General features: G+C 43.4%; 1 protein-coding gene across 1 annotated transcript; it reads right to left on the bottom strand.

The window, feature by feature from the left end:
- Positions 1–8,312: 8,312 nt before the first annotated feature.
- On the bottom strand, positions 8,313–11,174 carry SLC25A5 (solute carrier family 25 member 5). The gene is made up of 4 exons (XM_036917266.2): positions 10,968–11,174; positions 9,473–9,959; positions 9,109–9,249; positions 8,313–8,718 (listed from the first exon to the last, which is right to left on the bottom strand). The coding sequence occupies exons 1-4, from the start codon at positions 11,076–11,078 to the stop codon at positions 8,561–8,563; spliced, it is 897 nt and encodes a 298-aa protein (XP_036773161.1). The 5' UTR covers positions 11,079–11,174; the 3' UTR covers positions 8,313–8,560.
- Positions 11,175–18,104: the final 6,930 nt, after the last annotated feature.

The following is an 18,104-nucleotide window of genomic DNA, read 5'->3' as shown; positions in this document are numbered from 1 at the left end:
GGCTCAGAACGGCCTTGTCTCCCCTCAGGGCACACCCAGCCCTCCTCTCTCCTAGCTGTCTTCAGTTCTATCCGTAGCGGGAGCTGGTATTTCCCTCTGCTCCTCCCCGCATTCTCTTCAAAGACCACTGAGGCCAACACGCTGAGAGCGTCCCCTACAAACTTTCCCGTGAAAAAACCCGGGACGAAGCTCGCCCTTGAGGGAGTCCAGTGGTCATTTCACACGTAAGCACACATTCTGTGCCAAGCTCTGTTCCATCCACCTGGCAAATACTAACTCATTTAATCTGCACCACAGTGCTGTTCACGACCCCATTTTACAGTTGAACAAGCTGAGGCACTGAGAGCTTAGTACCTTGCCCATGGTCTCACCGCGGGAAAGAGGCCGGCATGTGCTTAAGCACTTTAGGAAGGGCCTCTCCTTCCACTGCTCACAGTGGGTCAGTCCCCAAACAGGCCGATGGTTCCCAGCCTGAACCATTGGTCTTCCTCTGGTCTACCTGGTCATTTTCCAGGCACCACACCATACTGCACTGCTTCCTGGCCCTCTTTAAGGAGGGCTGGGGCTCTGCTTCCAGGGTCTGTAGCTGCAGGTCCTCTGTGCGGCTTGCCAGGGGCCCCAGTTAACCTCATCTGGAAAATGGTCATCATAGTATCTGTGTCATAATACTGTTGAAAGGATTAAATGAGAACCCACACACAATACAAGAATGCCTGGCCCCTAGTAAAGAGCTCTAAGAATGACAATGGGTGAGCAGAAGAGACCAAGCCCCTGCTGTACACACCTAGGGGCAGAGAGAGGTTGGTGGGGGGGTGGGGGATGGGTGGAGAAAGAGAACAAATCCATTTGCTTTCAGGTCAGAGAGGGTCACATTTACTGTAGGGTTCTCACTGGCTTTCAGTGTCTGGGGCCCTCGTCAGAGCTGGGAACACCATGCCTCAGCACAGGAGTATGTCTGGGCTAATCAGCCCTAACAAGGCATGTGGGTGTGCAGTTGGTACAGCTTGGATGGCAGCGTCCTCAGGCGCCCCAATAACATGCCTATTCCTCTCCCCTTGGAGTGGCCTGAGTCATCTTGTGTGGCAGGCAGTGTTCAGCATTGTCACCATCACAACCAGATACACATCAGGTACTCACCATGTGGAGGGCTCTGTGTTAGGGGCTCATGATCAAATGGGCAGCATATGTTCATAAGATGATAGGAACCCTTGGTGTGGAGTCCTACCTATCTTTTTACATAGATTTGGGGAGGAAGTCCCAAGGTCCTGGGCTCTCTAGTTCTCTAGCACAGACAATATAGCAGCAGAGCAGGAAGCCAGTGACTTCCAGACCCCTGCTGTATCCCTATCCTCCCTCTAAGCCCAGGGGATGGGCAAACAATAGATGCCAAGTCAGGAAGGCCCTGTGCAGTTTATTACTGCAGAATTGTTCCCAGGAAGCAAGAGGCTGGATCTAGCCAAAATTCATTCATGCTTATCATTAACCAAAGGAACAAATTCCATATGTTGTTCATTCATTCATTTCTCCCTACAATGGATATTTACCACGCATTCACTGTGTGTTTAGTTCTGTGCTCTGTGTTGGCAATGTAAGCAGGGAAAAGACATAGCCCCAACTGGAGACAGACAAGCAAACACTTAGCTGCCATACCATGAAATAAATACTGTAATTCATCTGCTTAACAATTATTTTATTGAATAGCTATTATGTGCCAGGCACTGTTCTAAGCACTGGGGATACAACCACAAATTAAACAGACAAAATCCCTGAGCTGACATAAATAGATGACTTTAGCAGTTCAAAGGAGAGAGCAGTGAGCACTGACTGGTAGAGTCTGGGAAGGTTGGCAGAGGATGTGTATTCTGGGTTGAGTCTTGAAGGACTGTACCCTGGCATGGAAGCATGGAAGGGCAGGCCGGGCGAAAGTGATAGTACAGCAAAGCTTGGAAATATTAAAGTGAATGGCATGGCTAGTGAATAGCAAGTGGCTTGGTTTGGGGCTGTAGAGCATGCACAGAAAGAGTAGCAGAACCAGAGGTGCATGTTACTCTTTCTCCATGTAAAGTGCAATCAGAGGAAATAGACCAGTGCCTGGGCCTCAGCATTTGTCTGAGAGCCAGCCCTGGTAAGAGGCGAGGGGTGGCCTCACCAAGCGAGGGGGCGCCAAGCAAGGTCATGCGGCTATGGGGGCCTTAGCCGATGGCCTAATAATCCCAACCCCAGGCAGGTAGACTTAGAGGGGCTCAGCATTCTTTGCCGGGAGCCTTCATTTAAAAAGAAGGTCTGTCCTGGGAAAGTTCACTGAACTTGACCAAAATAAAATTTAACTCAAGAGCTTTAGGTTCAAGCAATTTTTTACAACAGTAATTCTTAGATTGGCTGAAAATAGAAAATAACCCATTCTCTAAAAATGGGCTCTGTAAAAATAATGCATTGGTTATTATTACAATTTCTATTTCGTATTTTTCAGGTGGATTTTGTTGGTGGTATTGAAACTAGCTGGCTTTCATATTTTAATATATTTTAGGACTCACAATAAATAGTTGGACAGGATCACCTTGAAGTTCTCTTTGAAACCTCTGTCAAGTCAGGCAGCTCAGAATACAGTACCTCACCTCTTCAAGCCTCAATTTTACCAGCCATAAAATGGAGTTAATCATAACACCTACCTCTCAGGGTTGTTGAGAGGATCACAAGAATTAATCTACATAAAGTGCTTAGCAAAACATCTGGCATATAACAGGTCAAAATAAAATAATCAGCTATGGTCCTGATTCTGTAGTTTTAGAGAAATCACTGGTACTTGGTTGTATCAATTATTTAATCAGCAGAAGCAGGTTTAACTTAATCCAACCTGTTTAGCTCCAGAAATTCTGAAAAGGACCATAGATACTAGTAGAAGACTTAAGAAATGATACTGTAACTGAAATGAGATAAGTTGCTTTCCAGTTTTCCTGGTGGACAAACCGATGCTGTAACCCACGGTGAGGAGTGATAAAACCCGAGACACAGAGAAAAATGGAACTGATGTAGGATTACAATTTCACTTGCCCAAACTTCCAGCTTTCCATCCTAATTGGTAAATAGCATGTTTTTACCAAGAAGCCCAAGCTTCTTTACCTCCTAACCTGCACTTCCAGGGTAAACCCATGATGATGGTTGGTTTCTATAATAAATGGATTCCTGAGTTTAATTCGCAAGAGTGAAAGGAAATCTTTTGAATTCAGAGGTCTCAGTCCATTGCCTTTTCCTAGCAGCTTCTTTCCCAAGGGAATGAAGTCATAGGGTTGGAAAATCAGGCTAGGAACTCATGGATTCCATGAAATACTATAAGAGCAAAGGGGACCCTGATGATCACACACTCCCCCATGGGCCAGCAAGGCGGGATGGATTTATTTTTGACCTTTGCTTCCTTTCCTAATCATTGTTGTAAAATAAGTGCTCTGAGTTAGAGTTCAGGATTATCACTATAGCCACATGTTCCTATTTGGTCCATTCCAGAAGTATTCTTTTCTTTCTTTACAACCTTTCTTTCTTTGTGTGTGTGTGAGAGTCACTTTGTATAGTACATGTGGCATTTTCTTGATACTGTTTAAGAAAACATATAGGTCAGGGATAAATCCATTACACCAGTCTTGCATGAATGAAATGAAAATAAAGTACTCCAACAAGACAGTAACAACATTGTGTAAAGCAAGTGCCCAGCATTGTTCTAAGCACTTTACTCCTATTAACCCCTTTAATCTTCACACTATTCCTATGAGGTAGGTACTGTTGTTATCCATCTATGCCAATGGGGAAACTGAGGCACAGGGCTGTGAAGTAAAAGTTGGATAGTTGTCAAGTGAGAAAGTTTGGTATTTGAAAATGAGACCTCTAGCTCAAAAGAGTCTCATGAGTGAGTCCTGAGCAGGAACCTGGGGAGCAGTGGGGAGATCAGGTGATAAGGAAGTCCCAAGCCTGGGTCACTCCTCTGCCCTGAGGCATAGGGCTGGCTCCCCATTCCTTCGTCTACTCCAGCACCACCAGCAGGAGCAGATGCAGGTGTGGTGGGGGTAAGAACTTATATAATTTGGAGCCCTCTTTTAAACAACACAAACGTATCTTTTGAAAATTTTACAAAACCTTATGAGCAAATGAATATGTTGTTATGGTGCCTTCCAGGGCTGCGAAGGGGCCCTTGCGAGGGGTGGCTCTGAAGCTGAAGCATCATTAAGCTCCCTGTACATCGGCCTCTGTCCCCCATGAGATGTCTCTGCTCCTTGCTGAGCAGGGCACTGGTGCTCATTTCAACAGGAGAGTTTTCCTTTTCACTCTCAAGCATGAGGCCCTCAGAAGTTGGTCTGTCAACAGGGATTTGACACAGACTTTGCTCTGGTTATGTCTTCACAGCCATAGCCATCTCCATTCTAGGAGTGAAAACATTAGAGAACGTCTAATAAAAAAAGGAGTGGAATGTCTCATATGATGAGATGTGGTATGTTCTCTTAAATATCTACAGTGCTAACTTTCCGGCCTGCCTATGAAAGTTGCCTAAGGAAATGAAATCCCAGCATGGATGCTCACCATCAAAATAAGACCTCTCTTCCACTATGGTCCCTTTGACTGACAGTCATGGAAAAGCCATGGATTGACGGACTCCTTTATTTAACTCAGTTTTGTTCTGAAGAGGGTCCACAGAAAACAACCGCCCAGTCTGTTGCTTGAACATTGTTTATATTCGTTGCCAGGATACCAAAGGCCCTTTTAAGCCTTTGGCTAAGAAGAGCATCATGGATCTGAACTTGTTCACCTGCACATAAAGCAAATAATGGCTGAAATGATGGGAAAGCTCCTCCAAACATTTTAAGTGGAACACAAGGCATTTCTTGTGACCAGAAATTGCAGCATCTAATATTTGTTGTTCAAATAAATCTCCACCTGCATACCGAAGTGCACATTACACATAACAAGATGAGGCTTTGAAAAGACAGATGTTAATTATTTTGAGGTAAATCAGATCACCTTTGACCCAAACTCCGTGCTGTAATTTTGTTGCTCAGCTTCTTGGTCCTGAAATTAATGTAAATCTTTACATTTGTAATTTTACTTGGCAAAGGCAAGCCACCCACACAGTCTGCAAATGATTGCTCTGAGTCAGAGACTATTTACTTACAACTGTGTTAGATATTTTAAAATGTTCTCTGAAAGGATTAAATCACCTAGTCTCAGTCCTTTCATAGATTCTGCTTTATATAAAAATGAAGGATCCAGAGAATATCTCAACTGGAAAGGACTTTAGAGGAGAAACTAAGGCTCTGGTGTTAGTCCCCCCAGGTCATTGAGCCACCAAAGCTAAAACCCAAATGGTAAGTACTAGTTTAGGGTTTTAATAAAAGATTTCACACTTAGAAATCCTTGCTCAGACTCCAGAAGCTACCCCTTCTATACCCTTCTGCTTCCAACAGCATCTGTGAGCCCTGGTACTCCACAGTGTGATACTGGTCTAAAAGAATCATGCCATTTTGAATCCAAGTGGTCAGAATATGATTCAGATAAAAACAAACCAGCTATTATTACAACACTATGCATTCATATTTTAGAATGGATATACAAGAAACTGTTTACAATACTTACTTTTGAAGGAGGGGGATAGGAGATGGGAGAGGCAGGACAGGGAGATATTTGCTTCACATTTTATATATATTTTTTACTATTTGACTTTGATCACCATGTACAGATATGAACTGTGTTTAAAATCTAAAACACAAATTAGAAATACTATGCTCACAAATTTCCCAGGAGAAATGCAATTTACCCCAATAGCACTGACGCTTGAAAATCTATTATCCAGTATAGCAGTACTTTTAAAAATGTTCTACAGAAGTATCTATAATGGCAGAGGAGGCTGAATGGGTTCCCCCACGGGTCTGGGGACAGTGCCAGAAATGGCCCTCTGTACACAAGAACTCTCTTTACAGCTTATGTTTTTAAAATGCATTCAAATTGTGTAATAGACTCTCTAACATATCCGGAATCTCTTTTTATCGAAAATAATGGCTTAAATGACTTACCATCCACGAAAACTGCCCCTGTGGGGAGACACCCCTGTTTTTTCTCCAGCGGTCCAGAGCACCCGTAGCACACTGCCTCCAGTGACTGAGTGCAGAGGCCCCTGGAATGGGAAGCACGGATGTGCGCAAGCTGACCTGTATTCTAGCTCTCTCACCTGGAATCAGGCTTCACGGATCCTGTTATGCATTGAATAGTAACAAAACAACGGCATAAATTAGGGTGTTGCTAAGATCGTGTACCATCAATGTTCACATGAGCATAATGGGTATAATGAATTCTATAGCGCTATCCTGCACAGCTTGGAGAGATTAAAACCACTTTGTCTTTAAATTAAATTTCGAAAATCATTAAACAACAAGAATAGAAATTTAAAAAAAACACCCTCATCTATGTCAGCCACCCAATTGTAGGAGGCACCACTTCTTGCTTTCTGATCATTAATGTCTGGTCCTAGGTTTATTTTAATAGCTGCCAGCTCAGTGAGTCCACATCTATTGTAATAACCACAAAGGAGGTCTGGGTTCTCTTGTAGTGTGGTTTGCAGCCCTAAGTGGAGAGCTTATCCCCATTCAGGATCAAAATCTATAACTGCAAAAGACCTAGGCTGAAGCTTATTTTATATAAATTCTACACAATATATGTGTAGGCTGTTGCAGAAAAGGAACAGTGGGTTTGAATGCATTCTTAAGTAGTGCTCTGCTTGGGCAAATCTTCATTCAACAAAATGGATGCCTAATTATGAAAAACTCACATTGGAGTGCTTACTAGGTGACGATGTCATACTTTTATCGCTCTCTGTGCTTTGTTACTTTAACCCTCACTCACTACCCAACTCACAACTCAACACCCCTAGGAAATATGGCTAGCACTATTATATACCCATTTCACAGATGAGGAAACAGACTCGGGAGATTAAGTGACTTGCCCAAGGTCATACAGCTAAGTAAGCTACAGAGCTAAGATTCAAATCCAGATACTTCTTTGTGATTATGGAGACCTTGAAATCTTACCGCCTCTTAATAATTACGAGTTACTGTTTCTGGAATGCTTATTATATAGATGTTTTCTATGGTAGATCCTTTGCATAACTTTTATCTTTGTAACAACCCTCTGAGGCAGACATTATTATTTTATACATGAGGAAAATTAAGGCTTAGGGAAATAATTTGCCCAACAACACAAGTAAATGGCAGAATCCAGGCTGCTCTGATACCAGTTTTTTTTAAGCAACTTTATTATCTTTAACATAAAAACTGTATATATTTAAGGTGTACAACTTGAATATTTTGATACACGTATACACTGCAAAGTTATCAAGTTGCACTGTGATTTAGGTGCTTGGCTAGGATGCCCTGGACATTAATGCATTTCATGTACACCCCATCTGTGAGCTTAAAACATGCCAGTGTGTGCAATGTTCATTAGGAATGAGTTTTATCTGTGCAAGTCTATCACCTATCTTGTTATATTTTAATTTTAATGTTGTGGCTTGGCAGCCAGAATGCTTTATTCTTCATACAAACCTTGCTACAGGCCAAAAACCACTGGATTTGAGGCCTAATCAAAAGCTACAGAAATTGCAAACATTCTCGTGTAGACCCCAAATAAAGGCTTATCAGAAAGAAGCCATGTCCTCACATTGACTGGGCTTGTTATTAGAATTTTAGGCAAAATGCAGATACATTTCCTTTATGTAAATGAGTTTTGGGGTCATGGCAGTTGTCTCTCCTAATCTTTATCAGCAGTGCAATCTCAGCACTGCTTAACTGTACCAGCTATAATCCTGATTTGAATGGGATTTAAATTAAAATGGCTTGAGCCAGGTGAAGATGGATGATGGAAAGCAGTTGAGCTAAACTTGATTACCTTATATTTCAATTTTTTGTTTAAATGAGATGAAATTCATGTTTATGAACAACCATTTTAAAGTGAACTATTCAGCTTGTATTTCTCAATAACCACAGGACTAGGGAAGGTAGGCACACAGTACTTTTTAAAGAAAGCTCTTTCAGCTATGACTGTCCACAGGTCATGGACCAATCATTTCTGTCTACACTGGGCCTGAATCTCATTTTGCTAATGTATTGTGTTAATGGGTCACAACCAAGCTATTCTTTGATGAGTGGATAGCTAAAGATTGGTTTTAAAAGAAAGCTCTTCATCTCAGGACTGTATCATTTATTATGTAACATTTACTCAAATGTAGCACTTACTAAAGTACAAAATATATTTTATATGAAAGTAAGTCACAAACAAAATCACATTTCAGATTTTTTTATTTCCTCAAATGTATTTATCAGGAGTGATTAAAATAAAAAATATAATTGAGTCCCATCATCATCATGGAAATGGCTTAAGAGAATACTGGTCAGATGAATATTATTGCTCCCATTTTCAACCAGTAAATAGTTGCCATTGATAAATATAGCCGACAGTCAAGAATGCTCAAGATATGTTATATAATACAACATGCCTGTTCACAGTGGGGAAAAGGCTAGGAAATAACTTATGTGAACTTCTTAATTTCATCATACAAGACAAGCACAAAAGCACCACCCATGCCTCTGAGAACATTGGACCATGCACCCTTGAAAAAAGCCTTGGTTCCTTCATCGCGAGCAATCTTCCTCCAGCAGTCAAGTGTGCCTGTGTACATGATATCAGCTGCAAAGAATAAAGACATGGAGTGGGTGACTGAAGGCTGATGAAAGTCCAAAGATTTACTAGACTAAACCAGAGCCCAACCTCGAAGAGCTAATGCCAGTTTTTAAAACCCAACATTTACACTTAGCATGGGCAATCCTGAAATATTAATGCCATGACTAGAGAACAGCAGGGATATGTAGACTAGCCCCTTGGTCTTATCCACTAATACCACTTAAGCAACCTCATTCATAGGCATCCAAGAGTGTGCTCAAAGGCAGCTATGCAGCAAACAACACTGAACCCCAGCCTGCGCTGAGTGCACTGCCATTTTTAAACACAGGCCTCACAAGTTTGTGGCTAAGTTTGCTGCATGCCCATGTTTTTATCTTCTGCTCCTGTGGAACTTACTTCCTTTGCGCCCTGACTGCATCATCATGCGGCGACGAACAGTGTCAAATGGATAGGAAGTCAACCCAGCAACTGCAGTGACAGACTGTGCGATCATCCAGCTGATGAAGATGTGAGTATTCTTGGGATCTGGAAGCATTCCTGAGAATGGAAAAGAGACACTTTTACCAGAAAGCAGAGTTTTACTGACTTCTTGTTTTCCACATGCCCCCAATATCTCAGCCATACACAAGGTTTGTACTAGATGCCTTGGCTTCCTTTAGCAATTACAAAAAAGCCTCTGGCTCCTGGAAAATCAGGATGGCATAGTGATCTTTTAAATTGTCTTGTAAGAACATAGCTTCAAAGAACAGAGCAAACTTACCCTTTGCAGTGTCATAGATACCGAAGTAGGCAGCTCGGTAGATGATAATACCCTGCACAGACACATTAAAGCCTTGGTACAGGCCCTTAATCCCATCAGATTTGTAGATCTTAACGAGGCAGTCACCAAGGCCTCGGAATTCCCTTTCAGCTCCAGCTTTGCCCACATCAGCTGCTAGACGGGTACGGGCAAAATCAAGGGGATACACAAAACATAAGGATGTGGCCCCTGCGGCACCACCTGATGCCAGATTCCCTGCAAAGTAGCGCCAAAACTGGGTTCTCTTGTCCACACCACCCAGGAAGATCTGCTTGTATTTATCTTTGAAGGCAAAGTTGAGAGCCTGGGTGGGGAAGTATCTGATTACATTGGCCAGGTTACCACGCCAAAAGGACAGGACTCCTTGCTCCTTGGGGATACGAACAACGCAGTCTATAATGCCCTTGTATTGCTTATCTGCAGTGATCTGCTTGCTGGCATGCTGCACCTGACAGGGAAAAAGGGGGCCAACAGGGAGAATTATAAGCATGGAGAAGGAATATCTCAATTTGCTTTAAAGTTTGCTCCCCTCTTCTCCAAATCTAGTCTTCTATATCATACAGGCTGGACACTCCTAACCCTGATGAGGTTACTGGTGGAAGAGGTGCTGTGCACCATTAGAAGCAATAAGCCTCTGCCCCTTTGGGTGGGGAGGGGGCACCCCTCAAGTTGACCCGTGACCTTTAGACGTGGAAGAAAGGTCATTACCTCAGACCTAGGTTCAGAGGCACTATGACGAGTCCCAGGTAGGGCGCGGTCACCTTGGTGACCATGGCCTACGCCTCAGCTCTTCGGGCGCTGCTTCCTCCCACTCCGCCCCCATTCCTCTCCTAAAGGTGACCCGTAGGCCACCTCCCCTGCGCCCGTCCGGACGCGCCCTCTAGAGCCTGAGCGGGAGAGCGCGCCGCGCAGGAAGGCAGGCGGCGTGGACGCGCCAGGGGCTGCGCGGGGCGGATGCAGACGGCACATGCGCTTCCCGGCGCCGGCTTCCGGCCCGGCGAGGTTTGAGCGCGTCCTCCGGCTGCGCGGCAGTAGACCGGCCGCATGGCCTCCCCGAGCTGTTATCTCCTTACAGCGACCTTGAGGTCTGCAGTAAGGACAGGTGTTCCTCTTTCTAGCGTTGACTTTCAGGCTTCGCCCTTGACCCAAGACCCGGGGGGACAGTCACTCCTGGACTGCCCCATCCGAGTTCGCTGCCTCCGGGATGCCAAGGCCCTGGTCCACCTCACCTCCCGCCGCTCCCGGCCCTTTCAGGTCCAGAGCTTCAGGTCGCTAAAGAACCTCTCTTAAGTTCGCTTTTAGGTCTGACTCTGCGGCCACCGCTGCCCCCACGCTGCCACTTCCCTGGACAGGTCAAAAGAGTTCGTCCCCTCCCTTCGGGGCACCGCTTTCTGCGCGACTCCCTCCCTCCTCCGCCCCCAACTTCCTCGTCTGGCTCTCTGTTCCCAGGACGTACCTGCAGCAGCAGCTTGACTCGCTCGATGGGCGCTACCGCTGTCTTGGAGATGGCCGCGGCCACTCCACCTGCCAGGAAGTCCTTGGCGAAGGACACGGCGGCATCTGTCATAGTGAAAGGAAAGAGGAGGCGGGTGACAACGGGACTGCGTTAGGAAGCCGCTTGGACTCCGCGGTTCTGGGGCAGAGCGAAGCTAATGGCCGATTTATATAGAGGGAGCTGGCGCCCAGGCGGCTGGCGTCGGGGGCGGGCCGGGGCGAGCGCAGAGCGGGGCGGCCAGGCGCCTGAGTGGCTCAGCGCTTGGAGGGCAGGGCCGAGGAGTCGGCCCAGGGACCGCCCTCCGCGCCAGCCCGGCTCTCCGGCAGCACCTGACCTGGCCAGAGGAATGCGCGGCCCCAGGGAATACCGGGCACCGGGACGCTGGACCCCAGGAGAGGCCTGGGAGTCGGGAGGGAGGGTGAGGTCATTGTGCCTGGACAAAAACCTCTGGAGCAGGGCCGGGACAAGGGTGAGGCGTAGTATTTTAAAGAATATAGGTCCGCTGGCCGGTCGCCTGTTTCTGTAAATAAAGTTTAATTGGAGCCCCAGGCTGGGACCAGGGATGAGGCACGTGAGGCAGGGTTATGCAAGTGCAGGGTGGGATCCTGTCTTTATTTTAAATTGTGGTAATTTATTCATAGTGGATTTTTTTTGCATTATCTTTGTTTTTTTGAATAGTGTATTAAAAATCGTTCATCTTGATTACTAAGTTGTTTGACGCCCCCCTTAAATTTTGCACCAAGGCAAGTGCCTCACCTCATCCTAGACCAGCACTGCTTTGGTGCTGCGCTCGTGAAGCCAGAGGAAATTGGGGGGACAGCAGAGCTGAGCTGGGACACTGTTAGCGTGCTCCAGACTCCGATTTGCAAACATAGTTTAACAAAGATCTTGCCAGGAATTGGCAGAGAGTCCAAAGGCCTCAGCTGGAGGTGGGGAAATTATTTTAGCCAGAAGCCAAATATAGAGATTGTATCAGGAAGCCTAGGGGCTGTGTGAACTAGATTGACATTTGGCTCCTGGGATTCCAGGTAAAGTGCTCTTAGATTCAGCAGATTTCTGAACTCCAGTAAAGTTTAGAGGAATCAACAGAATTAGATAGACAGGCATTATGTCAGTGGACAAGTGCTTGCTGAGCTCCTCATCCCTGTCCTGGGTAAGCATTTGCCACACGTCCTCAAAAACCTGCTTGTTAGTTTGAATGCAATCTCTCATGTTGAGAACAGGAGCCAGAGAGTGTAATCACAAATCCAGTGTCTAAGTAATCACACAGTGTTTATAAAAATAAGGGTAACTGTTGCAAACTCAGCTGCAGCTGAACCCAAGGTGCCCAGCACAGTGAAGACATAAGAGACATATCCTTTCCTGCCCTCTCCCACCTTCTCCAGATCTGCCTACTAAAAGGCCCAGTTCTAGGGTTCCTCCAGGAATGTCAGGCCCTTCCTCTCTACAGGTACTTTGCAACTGTTAGTCTTCTCAAGAACCCCCGCAATCCGAAGTGAGCATACACCACTGCAAGTGCTCAAAGAAGAGCAATTTTGAATCCAGTTTTGTTGATCTGTGTTCATGAGAGGCTGCTAACATTTTTCATTAGCTGGTTATAACAGTGATGCAGCTTGGATACAGAAATGACCTTGCTGTATGGTTTCAATTGATAGGGTATATTCTCTCGAAGTGATAGTCACTCCTCTGTCTCTACTGATGAAAGAATTAACACCTAAACCCAAAAGCTACAGAGCATTTTATTTAAAGGGAGGTGGTGTTTAGAACCATTTCAAAATAAAAGTAGGAACTCTTGGAAATTCTCATTAATGCATTTTTATTCAAATGTTAATTACTCTTTGATATGCCTCCCCATCATTGATGTAACTTTTTTCTGCCTTTCACTGGCCACATCTGCTACTCCCTTTGAGCATGATGTCACTACTATATTCTATCCCAAAGCTCTTTTACTGTTTTATGCACTTCCACATTTATGGTTTTGTCAGCTTTCTATCTCTCCACAAAAAGATGATCAAATAATTACATAGAATTTGTCCCTTTTCAGTCGTTGGGTGCCTAAATGTAGTTTTATTGAAGATGAAATACACGATGGGTCATTTAAAGGCAATTTCATGCCATGACTTGGTATTTTGCTAAATCTACTGTGAACTGGAGCTCTCCTAGTTGCCTATGACCAGGCATACTTCAAGGAGTTGGATGTCCTCAAAAGTGTCAAGGTCATGAAAGACAAAGATGAGGATCTGTCACAAATTAAAGGAGGCTAAGGAGAGTGACAGCTTAATGCAATTTGATTCTGGATCCTGGACCAGAAAAAGAACATTGGTAGTATTATTGGTGAAATTTGAATATCTGTAGATTAGTTAATAGTATTTTACCAATAGCATTCCTAGTTAGAGTGGTAAGATGTTAACATTTAGAGAAGCTGAGTAAAGGCTATATGGAAATTCTTTATACTATTTTTTGTGCAACATTTTTATATCTGAAAGTTAAAAAAAATTAAATAAGAAAAAAAAACAGGAAAAAGAACCCAGGAAAATAGAGTGTAATATTAATGATAATGATGATTGTGTTGATCATGATATATGGCTGGTCAATTCATTAAACATTGATTCCTCTAGTGAGGCATAGTGGGGGCTCTGTATTAGTAACTATTGTGTTTCTGGAAGCTATGTAGCATACACATATTATTAAGAAAGAGGAACTAACATTAAGATAGTGTCTAGTAATTCTCAAGAAAAAACTCGGAAGGGGTCAGAAATGATACATAAGGCCTCAATTCTCTATGTACCAACACACCCAGAGTATGGGTAATAAAGTGAATGTAAAATGTTAATACAAGCAAGAATATGCAACTTCATATGTATCACTCCAACTTGGTAGAATGGGAGTTCTTACTGGCATCTAGAACAGGAAGGGCAAGCCTGGTTAAGAAATACACCATGTAGAAGGAGAGCAGAGTGGTAATACATCAAGAAGCTTTAACCAATAATTCATTGGCTGGAGGATAAAAATCACTCAGGGAAAATGAAAGGGAGAAATGAAAGTAATTGTAGTTGTGGAAGTATATGAGAGACCGCCTAGGTAGATAAAAGCTATAAATAGTACTTCATAAACATTCACATAGGCAGGAAGTGGTGATCAGAGACATAAACCATCCAAATGACTATCTGCTGGAAGTTTCATTATTCTGATAGCAACACACTGGATAAATTCTTGACTCTCTTGCTGATAATTATAGTTCTCAGAAGACAGAAGAATCAGTGAGGTAAATTGCTAAACTAGGCTTAATCCTGACAATAAGGAAGATCTGGTTAGTAAAGTGAAAGTGACAAGAATCTTGGGGAACAGATCATGCCATCTGGACCTGTTAAGCAAAAGAATGCTAGGTGTGGTCAGATAGGTTAACTAACGTGTGTGTACATGTTGGTGCATGCATGTGGTAGACTTGGAAAGAATCATAGAAAAGATAAATATGATCTTTTGGCCAAATACCAAAAGAAAAAAATAGCTCAAGAGGGTGAAGAATTCCAAAGATAACATTCAGACCCATACAATTTGGAGAAATTCCAACAAGAAATTAAAAAGGGAGAGTTATCTAATAAACTGAAATGTCCCTACAGATTATTCTCTGATGAGCTCAGATTTTTTAAAGTACATACACAAATCACAGAAGGAGGTATAGGCATCCAAGGACAAAGACCAAAGTGTATCACAAACCTCTAGGAACTGAGTCAGAAGGGCTAAAGTCCAGAGTAAACCCAGGCTTATAAAATAGGAAGGACCACAATAAAGGGTTCAAATCCTTTGTTTAAGTTCAGAGGATTTATGGATGAGGAGCTAGAGCTTAATGGTAGGATGTGTGAAAAATAACTGGGGTGGGGGTGGGGGGGTCCTTTGTTGACTGTGAGTTGGCAACACCAAAAAACGCTAATGAGTCTGGAGTTGGGCCAAGAAGATGGCGAACAGCTCAGGTGGACTTTCAGCCCCTCTGCTGGCTGGCCCATAGAGCTTTATGCCCACTTCTGGATGCCAGGTTTAAGAGGATGTTCACAAACTGGAATATATTCAGGAAAGGTGGTCAGGGAAGTGAACTGCCTGTAAATCATGTCATAGGAGAAATGGCTGAATGAATGAGAGATATTTAACTGGGAAAGAGCTTTGGGTGAAGGAGGGATGTCATAACTGTCTTCCTAATAGAAGAACTCTCAGGTAGAAGAGAATTAGACATACTATATGGAATCAACATCAGCCAGTAGAAGTTTCATGAAAGTAGACTTCAGCTGAATAAGAAACAACTTTCTAAAATGTGAGCAACTTAAAGGTGGAATGGGTTGCTTCATCATTTGGGGACCTTTTTGTCACTGGAAATGTTAAGAGTTGAGGCAGAATGGCCACTCACTAGGGACTATTTGTTAGAGCAGCCATAGGAAATGGCCACTGCAGAGGAGATTGCTCTGTTGGCTGGAAAGACAGTTCTGCAACCCTTCCAATTCTAAGATTCTATAGCTCTCTTCCTCTTCCTTTGTATCTCTAAGGCTGAATGGATTTGAGCATCTGAGTTTGGGAATCTTGGACAAAATAGGAAGCAAGAGGTAACTGAGCCCAGTGGTCTAGAGGGTGGGCTCTGGAGCCAGATTGCTGGAGTTCAAATACTGGCTCTGCCACTTGCTGTCAGGCCTTGGGTAGGTTGCTTAACCTCTTCAAAAGTTAATTTCTTCAGGTGTAAAATGGGAATAGTACCTATGCCTCAAAGGACTGTAGGGACAATCAAATGAGATATGTATGCCTAAACAGTCTGGTACATAGCAAGCATTCAATACATGATGGATTTTATTAATACTAAGAAAAATACTTAGGTGGACCAGCTCTGAGTTTTAATGAACAAATCACTCTTCCTTGCTTAAGTAGGGAGGTAGGCCAGTTCTCTGTCCCAGATAAAGACCCTACCATCTATCTGCTGATGATAGCCAAATTTCTATCTCCAGCTACCACTCTCCCCTGAACTCCAGACTTGTCCCAGTTTGCCCAGGACAGTCCTTGCTTATGCTTAGTATCCTGACATAATCATTAATAGTGTTCTGGTGTATCAGTTTCCTATGGCTGCTCTAACAAATCACTATAAATCCAGTGTCTTAAGCAACACAAATGTATTATCTTATAGTTCTGTAGGTCAGAAGTCTGACACGGGGCTTATGGGGCTAAAATCAAAGTGCCTAGTAGGACTGCATCCCTTTCTGGAGGCTCTAGGGGTAAGTCCATTTCCTGGTTTATTCAGGTCGTTGGCTGAACTCAACTGTAGGATTGAAGTCCCTGTTTCCTTGCTGGCTTCCTTCCTTCAGCTGAGGTTTATTCTCAGCTTCAAGAGGCCACCCTCGTTCTTTGGCTCCTGTACGCCTTTGTCTTCAAAGCCGGCAACAGTGAGTCAAGTTCTCACCCCCCATTTCTTCTGCTTCTTGTTCCATCCTTGAGTCTCTTTGAACCACTCTTTCGTCTTCCTCTTCTACTTTTAATGATTTGGGATTAAATTGGGCCAATCCAGATAAACCATGATAATCTCCCCATCTCAGTGTCCTTAGCTTTAATCACATCTGCAAAGTCCCTTTTGCCATGTAAGGTAAATATTCATAGGTCCTAGGGATTATGGTGTGGATACTTTTGGGGGTGGCCATTATTCTTTCTTCCACAACTGGTTTGGACAATTACACAGACACTCTGTGCTCCAGCCAATTGTCTGCTTGACTTCTCTACTTGGATGTCTCATGAGCATTTTAAATTTAACGTGTCCAAGAGAGAACTTCTAATTTCTTCCCCATCAAAACTCTGGTCATTGCCAGTCTTCCCCATATGAGCAAATGGCAACATTGTCTACCTTGTTAATCAAGTCAAAAGCCTAAAGCCTAGGTGTCAGCCTTGATTCCTTTTATTCTCTACATCCAATCGCTCAGCAAATCCTGCTGAATCCAACTCCAAAATATGTCTTGAACTCATTCCCTCCTCTCCATCTTTATTGCCACCAGTCTAGTCCAAGTGATCATTTCTTACTTGGACTTTGTAATAGTATCTTTTTTTTATTAAGGTATCATTGATACACAATCTTATGAAGGTTATTACATGTGGATATTATCAAATCCCCCCACACTCAATTTCAGTCACTGTCCATCAGCATAGTAAGATGCTATAGAGTCACTACTTGTCTTCTCCGTGCTATACTGCCTTCCCTGTGACTTATCTATATTGTGAGTGCTAATTATAATGCCCCTTAATCCCCTTCACCCTCCCTCCATACACCCTCCCTACCCCCTTCTCTGTGATAACCACTAGTCCCTTCTTGGAGTCTGTGAGTCTGCTGCTGTTTTGTTCCTTCAGTTTTGCTTTGCTGTTATTCTCCACAAATGAGGGAAATCATTTGGCATTTGTCTTTCTCCTCCTGGCTTATTTCACTGAGCATAATACCCTCCAGCTCCATCCATATTGTTGGAAATGGTAGGATTTGTTGTCTTCTTATGGCTGAATAATATTCTATTGTGTATATGTACTACCTCTTCTTTCTCCATTCATCTATTGATGGACACTTAGGTTGCTTCCATATCTTGGCTATTGTAAATAGTGCTGCGATAAACATAGGGGTGAGTATGTCTTTTTGAATCTGGAATCCTGCATTCTTAGTATAAATTCCTAGGAGTGAAATTCCTGGGTGAAGTATTTCTATTTTTAGTTTTTTGAGGAACCTCCATACTGCTTTCCACAATGGCTGAACTAATTTACATTCCCACCAGCAGTGTAGGAGGGTTCCCCTTTCTCCATATCCTCTCCAACATTTGTTGTTGTTTGTCTTTTGGATGGTGGCCATCCTTACTGGTGTGAGGTGATATCTCATTGTGGTTTTAATTTGCATTTCTCTGATGACTAGCGATGTGGAGCATCTTTTCATGTATCTATTGGCCATCTGAATTTCTTCTTTGGAGAAGTGTCTGTTCATCTCCTCTGCCCATTTTTTAATTGGATTATTTGCTTTTTGTTTGTTGAGGTGTGTGAGCTCTTTATATAATTTGGATGTCAACCCCTTATCGGATCTGTCATTTATGAATATATTCTCCC

The sequence above is a fragment of the Manis pentadactyla genome, chromosome X (genome assembly GCF_030020395.1).
Source record: "Manis pentadactyla isolate mManPen7 chromosome X, mManPen7.hap1, whole genome shotgun sequence".
NCBI classification, from domain to species: Eukaryota; Metazoa; Chordata; class Mammalia; order Pholidota; family Manidae; genus Manis; species Manis pentadactyla.
Note: the sequence above shows the minus strand (reverse complement) of the source record. Positions and strands in the feature narration are given on the sequence as shown.

What these genes read in the sequence shown, in the direction of transcription:
- SLC25A5 (XM_036917266.2), bottom strand. Translation starts at nt 11,078, where the DNA reads ATGACAGATGCCGCCGTGTCCTTCGCCAAGGACTTCCTGGCAGGTGGA. An exon ending in GAGTCAAGCTGCTGCTGCAG is followed by an intron (nt 9,960 to 10,967) that starts GTACGTCCTGGG and finishes TTTCCCTGTCAG; the next exon opens with GTGCAGCATGCCAGCAAGCA. An exon ending in TATCTATGACACTGCAAAGG is followed by an intron (nt 9,250 to 9,472) that starts GTAAGTTTGCTC and finishes TTCCATTCTCAG; the next exon opens with GAATGCTTCCAGATCCCAAG.